Source organism: Xiphophorus maculatus, chromosome 15 (genome assembly GCF_002775205.1).
Source record: "Xiphophorus maculatus strain JP 163 A chromosome 15, X_maculatus-5.0-male, whole genome shotgun sequence".
Lineage (NCBI taxonomy): Eukaryota > Metazoa > Chordata > Actinopteri > Cyprinodontiformes > Poeciliidae > Xiphophorus > Xiphophorus maculatus.
Window position 1 is genome coordinate 21,720,917 of NC_036457.1, and position 19,322 is coordinate 21,740,238.

The 19,322-nt window shown below is 41.6% G+C and overlaps 1 protein-coding gene across 1 annotated transcript; it reads left to right on the forward strand.

The window, feature by feature from the left end:
• The first annotated feature begins 8,332 nt into the window (after nucleotides 1–8,332).
• rpl7l1 (ribosomal protein L7 like 1) lies at nucleotides 8,333–19,235 on the forward strand. The gene is made up of 6 exons (XM_005809780.3): nucleotides 8,333–8,386; nucleotides 10,174–10,282; nucleotides 11,561–11,724; nucleotides 17,250–17,387; nucleotides 17,477–17,586; nucleotides 18,557–19,235. The coding sequence occupies exons 1-6, from the start codon at nucleotides 8,373–8,375 to the stop codon at nucleotides 18,763–18,765; spliced, it is 744 nt and encodes a 247-aa protein (XP_005809837.1). The 5' UTR covers nucleotides 8,333–8,372; the 3' UTR covers nucleotides 18,766–19,235.
• Nucleotides 19,236–19,322: the final 87 nt, after the last annotated feature.

The window sequence follows — 19,322 nt, forward strand, 5'->3', positions numbered from 1 at the left end:
ATCAGATGGCGTCTTTATTGAGGGGCCTCGTCATCGGCGGGGGTCTCCCAAAAACTCCTCCGCTAAACGGCTGCCGGGGATGGAGAGACTCTCCCGCTGTGACTGTGGAGGGAACCCATTCACCCCAGACTGTGACCGGAAGTGACCGTCTGCATGGGAGCGCCAGAGCCACTTCGGCAAGCACGGCTGGGGAGAGCTTACCTTTCAGAGGGTCGGGAATGTTTTGATTAGGCCATCAATACATCCAGCAACTGCTGAAACGTTGGGGAAATTAACTCATTTACATTTTACCTTTAACATTAAAGACAAATAGCAGTAACACCAGCAGTAAAATGGTCCATTTTAACAATTTTATCAATGTCTGAGACCAAAAATATTGACCCAAAGAATTAAAGCTGCAGCATGCAGCTTTTATGAAAAGATTTTTTTGTTTGTTTGCACAATTGTTAAAACTGCCACTATGTTGTGACAGTATAACAGATGACTTATGAAACAAATTTAGCTCTTCCACATCCTCCCTGTGGTCCTACTGCCATCCGCAGGAATACACCGCTCCAGGTCAGAAACGACCAGAGCCAGGAGGAGGGTCTTAGCGCTGTCAATCAAGCTCGTGTACACTTGTCTGAAAACTGTCAGGAAATTTAAAGGAAAAACTTCATAAAAACAGCCAAAAGCTGTTTCCATAGACCATAAAATTGCACAATTTGACATTACAAAAGTAAATTCCCTTCAGATTTTGAAAAAAATTGTTTTTCGATTAAAAAGTTTTGGCGCTAAGATGAGGTAGGGTTTTTTGGCCGTATCAAAATTGGTTTATTTCACAAAGCTGCAATGGAAACACTGTTTTCACATCAAGAGTCACATGATCAACAACTGAATGTTGCTACTGGTTAAAACCATGAGGAAGAAGACAACAGACTGGAGGAGGATGGTGCAGCATGTTTTTTTTAATGACTTATCACATTAACAAATTTATTCCCATGTGATTTTCATTGCGTTTCTTATTTGATGGAAACAGTGCAATATCAAAATTGTGCTTTCTCGACATTAGTGGAACATTAAAAAAAGGTTTGCGAATAACTGTAATGGAAATGCTGCATGGAAGTGAGGAATCCATCAGAATCTGAGAAGCAGATTATTCATCAGAATAATCAATAGATTAATCAATTAATAATATAATTATTAGTTGCAGACCTAATAAACAATATTAAGTAGAGAAATTAGCAGATTATGGCAAGACCATACATGAACCCAAACACGCCTGGATGTGACACAGGGTAGACTTTTCCTGGGTTATTAGTTTTATATATTTGGTTTTTTTCACAAATAGCAATCATTCATTTCAGCAGGTGCTTTGATCTTCTTTTTTTTTCCAGTTTTCCAAAAGCCTGAATCACCTAACACATTCTGTTTGTTCCAGCTGCACAGAGACAAAACTTCAGGAGTGTTTTATATTTCGTGTAGCTTTGTTACTCCAGGGTAGCCGTGTTTTTTTCTCAGAGACGTTTAGGAGTGTATCGGTGTGTGTTAATGCATCGACTCTGTTTTGAAGCGTTCGCTCTCGTCCTCCAGCTAGAGCAGCATGGCGCCTCCATCCATCTGCTGCTCAGGCGTCTGCCTCACAGATCCAGTAATGAGACGCTCCTGGGCCCGTTCCCATCAGACAGATGTTGACTGTAGCGACGCTCTGAGTCCCCATGCACCGGTTCCCGCTGCTAAGTCCCATCAACCACAGTCTATTTAAAGGAGGACTTTGATTGTTCCCCAGAGACTAAACGGGCTCATCCCGAGTCGGACCCCCGCGCCGTGTTTCCTCTCAGGTTAACTATAGGAAAACCAAGTCTACAGGGGACCATAATGAGCCACTCATCATCACCATGGCAATAAAAAGCTGGAAAGGCTTTCTGTCAAACGTGGCTCAACAGCATCACCCACTGGACAGCTAAGAATTGTTCAGTAATGAGGTTCATCACAGCTCAAAATTCTGAACAGACACCAGTTAAATTATTTACAGGTAAATTAAGTCACTCCAATACTTATTGGAACCTGATTTCTTATTGGCAGAATGTCATGGGAACAATTAGCAGCACCCTTGGTCTTGACACCTACACTGGGATTCCTTAACTTCTTGGATTATAAAGCCAAATAGGGACAAAAAAAGAACAATGGATAAATACAGCCCTCGCCACAGCCAGGCGGGTCATATTAAGACACTGGAAGGATTAAGCTAACCACCTATATGGAATGGTTCATGACACTCTCAGAGACCACCCTGTTGTGACCGGCTCATCCACAAGCTACACTGTCAGATAGAGGTGAATGAGAGCATGTGGGAACCTTTCTTAAAACTAGAGACAAAAGACTCAAATGCTACTGGTCCATATTAAAAGATGCAGTGTGTGTGTTTTTTTTTTTTATTCCCTTTTAAATCCAGCTGCTGGCTGAGGGAAAGGAAAGTATGGGAGAGGTGTGTGTGCCTTACAGTATTCATATTGAACGTCAGATGCTGCATTCCACACAGATTTAGCTGAGAATTATTCTATTAGCTAACTTAGTTTATACCTGAAAGTTTTTTTTTAAGCTGAATGAAGAGAAAACTGAAAGAATTGTCTCTGACCAGTTACGAGGCTGTAATGGATGGTCTGCGAAATAATGCTGTTAGATTTTAGCAATATTTTTATTGTTATTTTTTTAGCAAGATTCTTAATGGAATTAGAAATAATATTAGGTTTACATTAAAAGTCCCTTCAGAAAAGCATCAATTGCCAATTTTATGGAGACTTCCTCCTTGATAACCCAACAAGTTTTGAAGATGCACTCAAGACCTACCAGAATCTTTCAAAGATTCTTCGAGAAAATAAGAATAATTCTGTACCAGTGGAAGTGTTTCTGACACCACTGAAGAAATACGACTCCAACGCTCCCGCAGTAATGGAGGAAATCTGTGAAGGGCTAATCACTAAAGCACAAGATGTGTTTGAAGATCTGAGCCAATTTGACATAAGATGCAATGAAGTTCTGGAGGACACAGCGCTGAAGAACTTAACCCATATTTAAAATAATGTCATGAAGTGGTGGTGTGAGTGGTGAGGCAGACGCAGCAGACCCAGGATGAGATGAATAAGGTGATTTAATGGTGAAAATAATCCAGAAAGTCCAATAAACCTGGCAGCACAGCTGAGCGGAAAATAAGGCTCAACACTGGTAGCTGACAGAGACGACACATACAACAAGCCAAATGAGACAAGGACCCGACGAGGAACAAAGAACACAGGTGGGGTTAAATACACCTGAGGGAACGAGAAACACCTGGGAACAATCAAGGGGAAGACAGGACAACACAGAGACTCAGAAGACACCAAAACTTAAAATAAACGCACAGAAAACTCAAATCCTGACAGTATCCCCCCCCCCCCCACAAAGGCGGCTCCCAGACGCCCAAAAAAAAAAAAAAGTCCGAAACAAACAAGGGTGGGCGGAGGGACGCTGGATGGGGATCCAGAGTCCAAAATACAACAGAAAATAACCCAACAGGCTGGGCAGAGGCGCAGGAACGGGCCAAGAGTATAGAAACTAAAAATAACCCAGCCCAACCAGGGTGGGCGGAGACGCAGGAGGCAAAACACATGGGGAAGGTCCGGTGGGCGTCCGGTGGGCGTCCGTGGCGCAGGAGGAGGGACCCACAGAGAAGGTCCGGCGGGCGACATCGCCGCAGGGGCCGGGCCACAGGAGGCGGGTCCGGCGGGCAACAGCGGTTGGACTCCTGGAGGCAAAGGTGGAGCTCTGAGGCCTCCTAGAGGCGGCAACGAAGAGTCTCTGGGGGATTCGGGAGGAGCACCTAAGGAGAGGAGACTCGGGAAGGGCACTAGGGGGTGACAAAGTAACACTAGGGGACAACGAAGAAACACTAGGAAATGAGTAGGGAGCACAAGGAAACTCGGAGGAGGGACTAGGAAACAACGAGGAAACAATAGGGAACTCAGAGGAGGCACTGGGAAACTCGGAGGAAGCACTAGGGAATTTGGAAAGGACACTAGGAAACTCGGAGGGAACACTAGGGACAACGAGGGAACACTAGGAGCACTAACAGGGGCTGGCCACGCCACCAGCCTAGTCGCCTGATGGCCAGGTGCCAGCCGGTCATCTGGAAGCCCATATAGACACAGGGACTAAGGCTGGTGCGCCGGCTGGTGCGCCGGCTGGTGCGCCGTCTAGAGCGGGCTCGGGAGCGCCGGCTGGAAGTGCTGGTCCCTGTCATGATCCATGTTCTGTCCTGTCTATGCTGTGCATTAACACTCATTCAGTTCACCTGTCACGCCTGATTGCTTACCTGTTCCACCTGGTCCCCGCCCTACTTAAACTCCTCTCAGCCTCTGCCTCCTTGCCAGATTATCAACAGCCAGGAGCCAGTAGAGATCCAGCGTTTCCTTAAAAGCCTTCAGTGTTTCTTCGACCCTTTTCTGTCCACGGATTGACCCCCCTGCCAAGCCCTTCACGGATCCCAACTGTTCTGGATTTCTGGACCCTGACCCAAGCTTTGCCTCGTGACCATTGACTATTGCCTGCCCCTCAAGCTAAGTTTGCTCTCTCCGCTCTCCTGTGTATGACCTCTGCCGGATTATCGTCTTAGTCTCTTCCTGGGTTCTCTGCACTACAGGTCAGTTAAGCTGAACATTTCTAAGTTACCCCTCCATCAGTGCATCACCAGCCTTCTCTCCTCTCTTCTCAGTGCTGTGTTAGATGACCACATCCTGAGCCACACCAGTATCTGAAAATTTAATTAAACTTTTTTTCCTTTGCAACTCCTGTGTGTGGTTGAATTTCCGGGTCCCCACCCAGTGTCCTTACAGTCCCGGAGACGCTGGAGCTGGGCTGACAGAGAGATAGTCCGGCTTGGGAGGCAGAGGGTTGCCTTTCAGCACGGCAATAGCTGTCAGGCGCTCCCCCTCTGCCTCCTGCTCCAACTCCTCCAGCCCCAGGTGCGGAAGTCACGGGATCCAGTAGTCCAGCAGTAGAACAAGTCAAGTGGCAATTCCCAGGCGCTGAAGGGCGGAGTAAGGTTTTGCCACCTCCTTGACATAGTTCTAATCCTGCTGGATCCATTTTTGAGAGAGCCTCACCGATTGGTCTGGTTGGGTCCTTCTGTCATGAAGTGGTGGTGTGAGTGGTGAGGCAGACGCAGCAGACCCAGGACGAGATGAATAAGGTGATTTAATGGTGAAAATAATCCAGAAAGTCCAATAAGCCTGGCAGCACAGCTGAGCGGAAGCTAAGGCTCAACACTGGTAGCAAACAGGATATACCAATGGACAGCTGACAGAGACGACACATACGACAAGCCAAATGAGACAAGGACCCGACAAGGAACAAAGAACACAGGTTGGGTTAAATACACCTGAGGGAACGAGTAACACCTGGGAACAATCAAGGGGAAGACAGGACAACACAGAGACTCATAAGACACCGAAATTTAAAATAAACACACAGAAAACTCAAATCCTGACAAATAATGTGCTGAAATTTTCATACCTTTGCAAAAAGTATGAAAAGCACCTCTGAGGTATCATTAAGGAAATATTTCCTTTGATCTGCGCAGGAAAAGAAAATGATAGTTTGGTTGAAAAACTGTTTGACGACTGAAACAAGTCACCATTCAGTCATGACAATTTAGACAAGTGGATGTCAGACAAAGAGGCAGAGGTTACTGCCCTCAAGATCTGTCTGGGTGCAATGGAGGGCATTAAAATCATCTCCAATGAGCTCCAGCTGAAAGAAGTTTTTTCTCAAGATGTGGTCCACACTCTGTGTTTTACGTTCACTTCTCTGGAGCAGGCCCTGGACCCTTACCTTGATCAGTTGGAGAATTCCCTTCATTCACACGATATGCCTGGCTTCAAGCAAGTCTCTGCACCTAAACAAAACCAGTGGTACCATTCAAACAGTTTGATTCACGAACTCAGGAGCAAAGCCCAAGATTTGCAAAACATGGCCAAAGGCCTGAAGGCCAATGTCAAATTCCATTTCCTTGTAGCCGCCATGCAAAATCCCAAAATTCAAGGAGCAAGCATCTACCATTGCAAGCAAGGCAGACTGGTGTCCGAGAATTTTTCAAAGCCAGAAGTCCCGGAAGTGAAGACAATAAGAAACAAAGAAGACCTCATCTTGTGTAAGTTATGTCTGCTTTCAGATTCAGCAAACAAGTAAGAAAAATACTCTCGGTTAGAATTACAGCTACTTTGAAAATTAAATCTGTCAAAGTAAACTTTTATTTGGTGTCATTCCCAAGGAGTGTTCAATCTTACCTAAGATAAGCTATCTGCAATATTCAACAAGATGTGACAAACTGTTTTTCGGTGTTTAATTAACAGATTGTCCTTTTGTTTTTCCACCAGACGCCTGTGATCTGACACTCGACCCAAACACAGCAAATTATTATCTCATTTTTTCAGAAGAAAACAAAAGGGCAGAATGTACATCAACATGGCAATACTGTCCTGATCACCCAGATAAGTTTAATAAGCCTCAGGTTCTGTGTAAGGAAGCTGTTACTGGGAGGTGGAGTGGCGTGAGGCTTCTTACGTCAGTGTAGGTGTTGCATACAAATCAATTTAAAGGAAAGGTTTGTGCCTTGGGGAGGAAGACAAGTCTTGGTATTTTGGCCAAAATAGTGGGTTTGAGGCTTGGCGCAATGGCAAATTATGGAGCGGCGGAGCTCTTGCTGGTGGCTGCAGAATCATTGGAGTGTATCTGGATTTGAAAGGTGGCCCACTGTCTTTCTACAAGGTGTCATGTGACAAATTAGAGCACCTCTACACCTTTAAAACAACATTCATTGACCATGTTTATCCAGGTTTCTACATTTATTCAGCCAACAATTACTGCAGACTAAGTCCTGTCCATTAGCGTTGCAGATGAGAAACAATCTGCCTAGCTTGGCTCTGAGGATCAGCAGAGGCATTTTTCTGCTCTTGACCTCCACTTAAACCCTACATCAGTTATAACCCTGATAGAGTAAGACTGAGGCTAGCATTTTTCCAGTAGATGATGATTTATGATGATGAGCTCCTAGTCTTGGAGGTTGGAAGGCCTCCCTGTCACCACCTTAATCCATAGCTGCATTCTCAGGTTTTCTCTCTGTTCAATTTGGAACTCCTGCTGTGCCGCTCCAAAACATCAATATTAGTTCTAGATGGGAAAAAAAAACATTTAGGTCAAATTAAAAGATTATGTCAACCCTAAATCTGCCATGGGGAAACATTATTTTGAGCTCAACTCTATCTTGTCACATAGTCCTTAAAAGAATAATACATCACGTTGTTTTCTCTGATATCAAGTTTTGCTTGCAGATCATATTATGGCACAGCTCATGAAGTAAAAACACAGAAAAGCACCATAAAAGTGCTGATTGTATTTAATCATTGTTTCTATGGCCAACAGTGAAGTGTGGTTCACTGCTAATTGTCAACCATCAAATCAACAGATGAATAAAGAAGTTATACTTAGTTTTTTTTTAAAACATGTTGCAGTGAATGCTGAACTTGAAACCTTGGAATAGTTGTTAGAAATTTGTCTTAGTTCAATGTTTACTTGAAGTAGTTTGGATAATGTCCAGTGATCAAAGATTTTTATTGTTTTGACATGAAACTCTGTAGAAAACCCATGAATTAAAGTATAATGTCTATACTTTAGTTGATTTCAATTAAAATCAATATTTAAATGATAAATTAAGGAATTTCATTCAAGCGTTTTTTGTTCTTTTTAATCGATACGTCACTTCCTTTAGTGACGTACCCCGGAAAAATACGCAAAAATGAGGTCAAAAGTATAAGTAAATCTTATATTAAAAAGAAATGGCAGGAACGATGGGATAGAGAAGACAATGCAAGATTTTTTATGGCATTCAAAAAAAAGTTGGGGAATGTAGGAAAGGTAACAGGAATAAAAAAAGAAGAGGATGTTATATCCAGATTTGGGCATACGGGGTTAAATAGTACTCTGAAAATAATTAACAAACATAGTACAGGTTTGTGTAGATATTGTGGAGAATCAGAAACAATACAGCATATTTTTCTAGAATGTAATAAATATAATCAGGAAAGAGAGGTGTTAATCAGAGAGTTAAATAGAAACAAAAATAAATTAGATATTAGAAATTTGCTGCAAAAATCGTCTGAGGATGTAGTGTTCAGCAACATTTTTAGTTTTCTTAGGAGGACAGGAATTATGGGAAGATTATAGTGGGTTTGCATCTGGTTCATACTCCAGTCTGGAAGGTGGCGGTAATGCACCTACAAGTTGTTTGCCAACTGCCATAAAACAAGAAGAAGAAGAAGTTCCCCGGATTTTGCTTCCGGAGCAAATGGTATGTAAGCATGGCCGACAACGAGTAAGTATTAGTTGTTTTATATCTAAATCCATCCTGGGTTCTGTTTTAAGTTTTCGTTGTTCTGTGCCCTTACGAACAGATTTCCCTTGACTAAGTGGTTAAAAAATAATTATTTATGGTTAGATGATGCTTAAAATCAGTAAATTTGGCGTCTAATTTTGAACCGCACCATATGCCGCTCGGGTTCTACATTTTGTAAATGTAGTGAGGAAAATAAATTGATGTCGCTATATACTGGCTATCATGTGATCGCGACTAATGTTGCATAACTTGTGTCGCTCGGGTAGTTACCAAAAAATCTTATTTTGTGAAACAAGGTGACCAGATTTCTAAGACTAAATTTGGGGACATTTCTACGGAGCCCTCTATGGGACATGAGACATTTTTTCTTTTGTGTTCCCTCGCAATACTGTACTGATCAGTTCATGCGGCATAATTGAATACTGTAAGCCTTTCTTACGGTGGCCGCCGTACTTTGTGCTTTAATATAAGGTTATGTGAGTTTTTTCCATGAATGTTAACATCTCGTTGTGAAATATCTGAAGTTTTATATCTTATATCACTACAAACCTATGATATGAACAGAAACCTTCCGTAAGTAGGAAAGAAATAAAAATACATCCTAATTTGGACTATTTCTGAGTTATTATCGTGAAATCTTAACCACTTTCTGTCAGGGACAGTGCAGCTAAACATTATACTAAAACTACAAACATTATCTGTCAGCACAGAGAATTTTTAAAGTGGAAGGTACACATTTACACATGCAAAGTACAAATAGACTTGCACAAACTTGCTGAATCGGTACACTGTGCTAAAGAAGCTGCTACACAATAAAAATCTCAGATGACATCTACAGTAATCTATCCATATCAAAAACTAGATGTTGTCAATCCCGTTAGCTGCTTCTTCGGCTTGAAAACTCAAGAAAGTAGAGCAATGTTTTACTTTATGTTCTTCACACTTTTTTTGAGGAGTTTTACTTCTCCAGCTCTTGTCCACTGGTCTCTGCACCTCCTCTGTGTGCAGAGAGGAGAGGAGGCTAAAAACTTCCTCCAACAACCCGAGTGAAATTTCCAGAGTAACACGTTGACTATGAAGCGCGACTCCTCAGCGTAATAACTTTGAGATGGCACAAATTGTCACATAGTTCCAGTAACGCTACGTGCCTAACTATACGTAAAGGTTCTCGGAAAGAAAGGAGAACGAGAGGGCTCGAATCGGAAAAGCAGTCCTCTAGCTAAAGAAATACGTTACGACAAGTTTACGTTGGATTAGCTCTACATTATACTATGAACGAGCAAAGTTATAAAACTTTCCAGAGCACACGATGCGCATATACCTTCATGAGAATTATAAATACATTCACATTGTGAAAAACAGAGTAACTTGGTACACTGTCCATCCACGCCCAGTACAAATGTCAGTTTAAATCGACTATTTTTGTACAAGGCTAAATCTGGATATAATCACTAATCTAGAAATTCCAAATAGAACTTAGACAGGTCTAACTTTACCTTCATCAGACGTTCCTCCATCAGACATTCCTCTGGTTTGAAGACTTTCACGAAAGTCTGTGTGTGCTTGGCTGCTGCTGTTCTCTGTTTTCTGCGCCATGTTTGCGTGGAGGCAGGAGGAAGAGGCTCTCCTGTAACAGCGCATTCACCAATCAAATGACTGGAGCAGAAACGTCAGCCAATAGAAGCATGGCAAACATAAACTGATAACAGTGACAGGGAATAACGTCTTGTTTTGTATTTAACCTTTTTGTATTTTGATCATTCTAGGTCAAAGAAGGTGATCAAGCTAGTTCCAGAGTATCTTCTTAAGAAGAGGAAAACATACCAGGCCATCAAGGCCACTCAAGCCAAACTTGCGCTCCTAGAGAAAAGAAAGGTGAGTGGAAAGATGACTCCGATTCCTGGTTTAAAGGAGCTACAGTATATCAGTGTTTGAATTCAGCAAAGTCGTGTAAATTATGCTTGTCAAACAATTGATATTACTGACCTGACCATTGTCTTCGTACACAATTCTTCTGGATTCTCATCTCCCTTCAGTGGACCGTCTGGGATTTCTCCCATTGAGCTCAATTTCTTGAGTAGATGTTTCTACCGGGCCAATCAGAGAACAGGAGGAGAAGTTGTGAACAATGACTTTGATTTTTAGAGTTCTAATCTGCCTGTGTGGAGGAAGTGAACGAAGCCGTTCAGTCCGTGTTGGCCACGCTTCCAAATATGGAACAATTAAAGTGAGAGCAAGCGGAAAGTTGGCTGCTCTTCTTCACTGTTTTCTGCTCCATCGCTGCCTCGATGGCGCCTCCACACCATCTTTGCTGGCAAAGATGTCTTGACCTTAATCGCCACGATGTTTGGCAAAATTCTCTAGTTACGTCCGTTAATAGTCATGAAGTAGCTAGGTTAAATGCTAGAGAAGCATTCCATTTCCAGTAAGCTTCATATCATGACTCACCCCTTATATACCTCACAGCCAAACGTTAGCGATTGGGTAAAATCAGATCCAATTATTTAGAACTTTGACTCCAGGCAGGGAATCGTTTCTCAGTAGCTGAAGCAAGGCGTAATACAAGGGGCTGGCATTAACCAAGCTAATTCAGACATGTTTGATGTTTACAAAATAACTATTCAATGATACTCATTTGTTGGAGCCTAAATATTGAGGGCTGAGAATAAAAGAGCGAGGCGCTGCTAGATGTTTGACACTCTAGCATGCTGAATATGTTCAGAATGGGACTTTCTTTAGCTGGCAACACCAAAGGTAAGGAATTATGAAGAGGTGTTTTGTTGAAGGATGTCAGATTTTAGTTTTTCTAACACTAACAACTAAAACATGGACGCCTGAGGTCAGTTTTAAAAGTCAGTATAGCTGCTGTATCTGCAATAGTGAAGTTGTAGTTGCACAGCGTTATGATGCTTCCTAGTTGTGAAGTCGTCACTGTGTAGCTCTTTGTTCTACTGTGTATATGAAGTTATACAGAAAAATATCTCAACAGAGACGAGCCCATTGGCTAATAAATAGCAAATTATATAAACGGATCTTCTATTGCTATTTAATTAGAGGCTAATTGAAAAATGAGTTAACGTTGGTGTAAATATTGGACTACTTTCTTCTCCTTTCCACCGCTGTACCACTCACCTGCATGGTTCTGTTTCCCAGGTAACGAAAGGCAAACCACTCAAGTTCAAGCGTTTGGAGGATTTCTTGAAAGAAAGCCACAAAAAGCACCGAGATGAGACACGCATCCGAAGGAACGAGCGCAGGCCCCCGGCCCCTCTGCCGCCCGAAAAAAACAAGCTGGCTTTTGCTGTGCGCATCAGAGAGTAAGTACTTCCTCTTAGACATGGGATAACTAAACAAACTCGGGTTATTATAGTTAACTACAACAAACAAAATAACAAAAACTGAAATTGAAAAGACATTTTTGTGAACTGAAATAAATAAAAACGGTAATTAATGGGGGAAAAACTATAACATAACATTTTATAAAACTAAAACATACTGAAATTATAGCTACAACATCCTTTGTTTATGTTTGCACTAGTCCTCAAAATGGCGACGGCAAAAGTTTGGAGAAAGCTTCAGTTGGTTGTTCAACAATAACTGAAATCATTTTCTCCTTAGTATTCATTACTCAGTCAATTTATACATAATCACAATACTTTGGCTGTTTTGAATTTTGTACCTACAAGTATAAAAAAACTAAAACTTCTACTACAACTAATAAAAACGAAATATTTAACTGATGAAAACTATAGAGCACATTCTCAAAACTAGTTAAAGTTAACTGAATTAGACAGACAAAAATTCACAATAAAATGAAACTCAACTACTATGAAAAACCCTAAACTGTTCCATCCTGGTGTGGACTTATAAGTTGAGACTATATTTAGTTTGACTTCTAGTTTAGGTCTAAAAATGGAGGAAAAACCCCATACCTATCAGGATAGGTATGGGGTTAGTACCTGTTTAATAGCCGGATCGTACTTCCTGCTTTACCTTTTGTCGCTGAACAGTCATGTGATTCAGATGGCAGCCAATGGGAGCCGTTGCAGTCTTCATGCAGGCTGCGCCACCATCTGCATGTTATCTTGATCGTACTCATGAGGTTGAACATATGCTGGAGGACCACAACATGTCTTGTTTTGTCTGACAACACTAGCTTCCGTTCACCCCGCCATCAGGTAATGGTCATCACACCTCTGACTAACCGAAGGCGTTGGCTTTGTTCAGACGCGTCGGCAAACACAATCAGATCAATGTCAAACAAACTGCTGCTGCTTCTGCTTTTTGATGATATTGACAGGAACCGTCGCTCTGTGGGATAGTTTTAAGTCCTGGCTTGGAGCTGGGCTGCTGTGGAAGGAAAATCATTCTGGCTACCAATACAAATCCTCCACTATCACATCTAAGGAAATAAGCACATATTTGCATATCCTTCTACTCACTACAGAGCAATGTAAAACAAAGTGCTCATGACTTAAGCTTATAATACCATAAATACTGAAACATATTTGGTTTAATCCCAACATTCTCAGCTGTTAGAAATAAGGATTGTAGTTATTTCAAAGTGAAAGTTTCAGTTCTTCTTTCTGTTATCAGTCAGTCTGAACATAGAACAGAACACAGAGTTAATATGCTGAAATATTCATAAAGTTGTATCTTTAAGCAGAACATGACTTCTGTTGGTTTTCCTATCGAAATAATTATCACAGTGTGAATGGTTACGTCGTGGATCATATCATGGCTCCGGATAAGAACTGTACAATGTTTCAATCAGAGCCATCTACTGAACTGGATATCTATTCCTGATTCGCTTTGTATTTAAATTCAACTGTCTGACCTGGTTGTCCGAGCTTTACTGGAACGTTCCGGAATCAAATGCCAGTCAACCGAACGAGACAAGTGCCAACCAGCAGGAAGGACAGAAACCAAAACCTAAAACATCAGCTGCAGCTTTGTTCATGTCTCAGTCTGGAGTCCGGTCACAGCCACACAGCCGCTCCCACAGCTACAGGTGGCTCTGCTCCACTAACACAGGGGAAACACGGCTTGCTATACACTAAAGTCTCTCTCTTTCTTTTTTTTCCTCTCTCTCTTGTGTTCGTAGCCCCACCCCTTATGCCCTTATACATGTTTGCGCTGCTTTCTCAACAACAACAAAAACAAACATGAGGACCTATCACTATGTCTGTCTAGTAGTCTTTCTACTTTAGTAGACTACTACTGTCTAGTAGTCTTTCTACAGTCTTTCTACTGTTTGTTTGATCGCCCACTAAAATCTACTCTGCACTGCAGACTTGATCTGGTTTGTGATATGAAAAGATATTCAGAATGTCGTCCATGAAGTGAAAGGAGACTAAACTTTGTCAGTCTGCTAAAACCGGCTGTTTAAAGTGGGGCCACCAGGGGGCGATAGTGGAGCCTCAGAAAGATGGGCAGAAGATACAAAAGTAACAAACTCAACCCGCTTTTTTAGTCATGACTATTTAATCCTTTTTTTTCCCCATTAAAATTCAATGATTTTCAGTCATCAAAAAAATATTTATTTAAAGTAATTTATTGAACTATTTGCCATGCTCATCTTTTTGATTGGCTGCCAGTAATAATAATTATTGAATAGTGTTTAGAAGTGACGGAAAACATTCTAATAACTTTACATATTTTGTATCATTGTCTGGGGGTTTGCTAAGGGCGTCCACGGGCGTCATGGAGCAGAAAGGTTTGGGAATCCCTGTGCTAAATCTGCTTTGGGTGATGGATGAATCCCAGCCATGAACAGGAGGTTTTATATTCAACATTAGTTTTTGTGGCTCTACAGAAATAGACATGTTTATAAATTCTAAGTGTAAATTCAAAGATGTTTTTGAATATGCAAATTAAATGAGACACAGTAGGGATTAAAACCATGGTTTTGGTTCTGGTGTTTTTGTTAAATTATGACAAGGCTGCTGTAATTCCAGTCTGCCACTAGATGTCACCATGGCAAAGCTTTGACTCATTTTTAGTATATAAAGACATCTTCTTCCTTTTTATACTGTCTTACTGTCATCCATCACTAGTTAAAGTTCAGGCCTTTAATAATTCCTGATGAACTTTCACCTTTATCAGCAGAAGAACGCATCTTTAGTCCTCTGCTGCCCTCTGGTGGATGTAGGGCATGTCAGCTTGCAAAATGAAAACTGTCAATTTTATATATATTGGCTTTTTTTTTCTTTCTTTTTTTTAGCTAAATGCATCAGTAATGCTGTCATTTTTTCTCAATAAAACATGAACTCAAATCTACACTTTATTAAAGTTTACTCTCTTTGTTATTAAAATCAGCTTCATTTTCTAATCCTGTAAATTCATATATAAATAGGGATAATCTGTAATTCTCATTTTCTCTGGAATGCTATACTGCTTGCCCGATGATCTGGCTGTACGTTTTTCTCCTTTGGGTTACTAAAACGAAAATCTGCAGGTCAGACATGGCTTAAGTTATATTCCATATGAATTATACTCAGATCCAAACTAAGAGATGTAAGAAGTCTTGCATTTAACTCCATCAAAAGTAAAGAACCTCTATTGATCTGAACAGTGGCTGTGGACAGAGACGTCTTTATTATTATTTTATTATTATTAAAATAATAAGTGTCGTGAAAACTCCAGTCAAAACTCCACTTCAAGAGAAGTGGAGTTTTGATGACTACACTGAGCCCTCTGTGACAACTGAGGATGAAGAATCTGCATCTTCACATCCCGGACGAGCCCCCACTTGTTGTTGCGCAACCACCCCCCACCCCCTCCTTTCTCTACTCTCTCACTCTCGTACTTCCTCTTCTGAGAGGGGAGATGTGCTACCAGCTCTCCTTCTAACGGGTTAATTGAGTTTCCTAAATCTGCTGGGATTTACCCTGTCCAGAACTGAAGTAAACTCTGTTTAAGCTGGTTTCGAGAAACAATTCGCCTGGTTTCTGACGGCCAACATCCAGGTGTCCCACCCTGCTTCCCCCTGTGAATTAGCCAGACTGAGCAGCCTACAGCCAACTAGTTTCACAGAGCTCACCTGTTAACGGTCGCTCCTTCTCTATTTTACAACTTGCATTTGTTATTGAACCAGGTAGGTTTTAGTGACTCAGCGAGTCCCAAGGATGATGTTTTACATTTGGGCTACCAGCAACCTAAAAACATTTTCCACTTCTTCCTCTCCAGAATCAAACATTAGAACTATTTTACAACCATCAAAGAACCTTAAGGTGACTCATTAACTGAATGTCCACAACATCTTTTAGATTTTCTTTATGCTAAATATTTTATTAGTAAAGCATTTTTGCAAGGGTCAGTACAGCTTCATTCAGCAGCAGAAATAATCAAATAAGTAAAATCAATCATCTAGTCTATCTTTCCCTAATGCTGACACTGAGAACTAAAAAAGGGGAACCTTTGAGAGAGACGGACGGAGTTTGGCGTTTCGAACCCCAGACCTGGCTTGATGATGAAGAAGGTGCTGCAGCAGCAGGAGGAGGAAGTTGATCGGCGAAGGCAGGGATCTCTGTAGGTCTGATGAGCTTCTTCTCCGCATGGATGGTGAGGTCACACAGGACTTGGTGCTGGCAGGAAAAAAGGCACCAGTTCTTCTTCTTTGTCTTTGGGGTCTGAACCCAGCCGATGAGAGAAGTGCGATTTGAAGCCACAGGTTGTGGGCCTGACCGGTTGGTCCCCATACGCAGGACAGTCTTCGGCTCTGTGGCCCCGGCTCTTCTTCAGCTGCAGAGTTCTTTGTCCATCTCGATCTTGGCTCGAAGCTGCCCGGAGGATCCAACGAACGGTTCCTCTTTTGCACCCACCTTATATAGGGTTTATCCACCCCCCTGGTGCGCCTGCACCGGCCAGCACTGTTGCTGGGCTTGTTTCATTGGCTGTCTGCTTAGACAGATGATCTCATATCCATCACTGTCTTACAGACATTATGTCCTAATGTCTGTGCTAATGTCTCAGGGTTGCTCAACCTCCTATGTCCCTTGTCTGCACGACCTTTTCTCTAAATAAGGCGTTGGTCATTTCTGCTCTCCTGTTAGTTCCCCTTCTTCCCCTAACCTTCCACCTACCATCTACCTCCAACATATCAGTGATGTTTAATTGCAGTTACACCTTTTACACCATTTCAAGTTCAATGTCAAAATCACATTTATATTACATTTATTTTCTTTAGCTTCTCTGATTTAGCATTCATTTATAATTTTATAACTTATTAATTACTCTTATTATAATCCTAATGTGAGTTATTACAGATATTTTCTAAAATGAAACCAAGAATAATCCATGATTCTAATTATTTAATACTAAAGTTACAGTTACTTGTTTTTCTTGTAAGTGTTCCCACAAATGTAAGTGTAAATATTATTACAAGTAAACCAATATTAATATAAGTATTTTATAGGCAAAATGTTTAGATTTCATTCTTTAAAACTTTCATGCTTTAAAACAAAGAATAGTCTCAGCTATTTTTATAAATCTGTAGGCTGGAAACTTACTTACTCTTTTTCCAGGAAACCTGCTTTTCCTGTTTCATGACTCTCTGACTGACTATGATTTCTTATGATTAGATAGAAAAAAGTAGAATTAAAGCAAAGTTTGCATGAGACAAAAACAACACACACAACTAGATTTATTTTATTGACACTTAAGTCTACTGCTGGGCCTTGATGTCACTTGAGTGATTCATTTTAAAGATAACTTTATTTATTATTACTGTTAAACTTAAATCTCCAGCATGGGGAAGTGGGATGAGCTCGGATTTTCTTGACAAACCTATACTTCATTCTTTTATGCCTTCTATTAAATCCCTGCTGTTGTGTCCTGTTAGGATCAAAGGTATCAGCCCCAAAGTGATGAAGGTGATCCAGATGATGAGGCTGAGGAAGATCTTCAGCGGGACCTTCATTAAGATAAACAAGACCTCCATGGAGATGATGAAGATGGTGGAGCCGTACGTGGCGTGGGGGTGAGTCATCCTGGCCGCTGCGCTGTGACCTGGGTTTCATCGGGGTTTCCATCTGGGTCAGAGTGAACACTGGTGAACTCTTCCAACAGGTTCCCCAACTTGAAGTCGGTCCGCGAGCTGATTCTGAAGAGAGGCCAGACCAGGATCGGCAGGAGGAGGGTTCCCCTCACTGACAACGCCCTCATCGAGGAACACATGGGTACGGCTCAACTGTGACTTCCCTATTGACCGGTCCTGTCTAGGGAAGCGCGATACATCAGCATTAACATCGTTGTCAGTCTATGTCGGTCCACTGGACCACTATTAACAACCGATTGCGGTTTGTGGAGGAGGAGAGTTTTTGTCATGTTATATTTGTTTGGTCATGTGACAGTAGCTGCATTTTCATTGACCATACAATCACCCAATTTGACATTTTGAAAATAAATTTGCTCAATGGAAACATGGCATTTGCTTACAAAAAAAATCTCACGTTTTTTGATGTAAAGTTTGGTCGCTACAATGAGGTGACTTTTCGTCTGCATCAAAATTAGTTTTCACAAAACTGCATTGGAAACACTTTTTTCATCACACAAGTCACGTGGTCAACAACCGGCTGTTGACATTGGTGCAACCACCAAAGAAGAAGACGACGGCAACAGGAAGTAGTTGAAGGGTGATGCCATGGCATGTTTCTTTTTAGCGATTTATTGCATGAACAAACTTGCGATTTTAATTGCGTTTCTTATTTAATGGAAACACCTCAATTGCAAAATTGTGGTTTCTCTACATTAGCCTAATATTGACAAAGTTCTGCATACATTTGTAATGGAAACGCAGCAAGTGATGGTGGTTCTGTGCAGGATTGCAAGGAGTTTAACTGAAATATAGAAGCATCATCAGCACTGTGGTTGTTTTTCTCATGGTGTCAGAAGCGTAGGGGGAAGCATAATGTTGGCCGTAACAGCAGTAATAATATGGGCTCTCTGTATCGGTCCAAATTTTGCGATCTGTCCATCCCTAATCCTGCTCTTCATATATTTTTCTGTTGTGTTCTGTAAAATAAAACAAGCTCTGGCTTCCCTTAAAGTTCTCACTTTCAAGTATTGATGCTCTTTCTGCAAATTCCCCAGCATAGATCCACCATTCCAACGTTTCAGTCCTCACCCACTTCCTTCTTCCTCCTTCAGGTAAAACTGGCATCATCTGCCTGGAGGACCTGATCCACGAAATCTACTCAGTCGGCAAGAGCTTCCGAGCTGCCAACAACTTCCTGTTGCCTTTCAAGCTGTCGGTGCCGCGCCACGCCGCCAGGGATAAAGCCGGACTGCTGAAGGACCTGGGGAACCCCGGCTTCAGAGCCACAGACATCAACTCCATCATCAGACTCCTCAACTAACAAACGCGCACAAGACATCGGACACTGAGCTCCACCTTAAAGGAAGGCCGTGTTTGTCGCAGAGCAAGTGTCAAGAGATGGAGAGAGAGTATTTCTCGGGTCGGATTCTGATCCTGTGTCTGTTTCCCGGTGTTTTGGTGTCGCTCTGCAGCAGGCTGGGAGATAACCCAGTCATGTAAAATAAGGACTTTAGCTTTATTCGCGTTGGTTTGCACAGGTTATGATGTGTCCAGAGAACAAGAACTGAAGCAGAAGAGTTCAGTGGAAAATGGAGACTTTATTATGAACACAGAAACATTCCTCAGTTTGTCAGAGGAGTTTTGTCTGTAATAGATCCAATAAATCAGTCAGGTTCATGACACTTTACAAACATGTTTACTGTGTTGAGCTGTTTGTATTTTGGTTACACAGTCAATGTAATTTAGTGCTAATAGATAAATTTTCATTAAAAAAAATGACTATACACACAATACAGCGTCATTAATTGTGTGGGCTAGTTCCATTGTGGAAAATGTTGGAAGGTGATTTTTTTTTTTCTTTTTTGATCACTGTAAAGA

What these genes read in the sequence shown, in the direction of transcription:
- rpl7l1 (XM_005809780.3), top strand. An exon ending in TTTGCTGTGCGCATCAGAGA is followed by an intron (nt 11,725 to 17,249) that starts GTAAGTACTTCC and finishes GTGTCCTGTTAG; the next exon opens with GATCAAAGGTATCAGCCCCA. An exon ending in CCTCATCGAGGAACACATGG is followed by an intron (nt 17,587 to 18,556) that starts GTACGGCTCAAC and finishes TTCCTCCTTCAG; the next exon opens with GTAAAACTGGCATCATCTGC.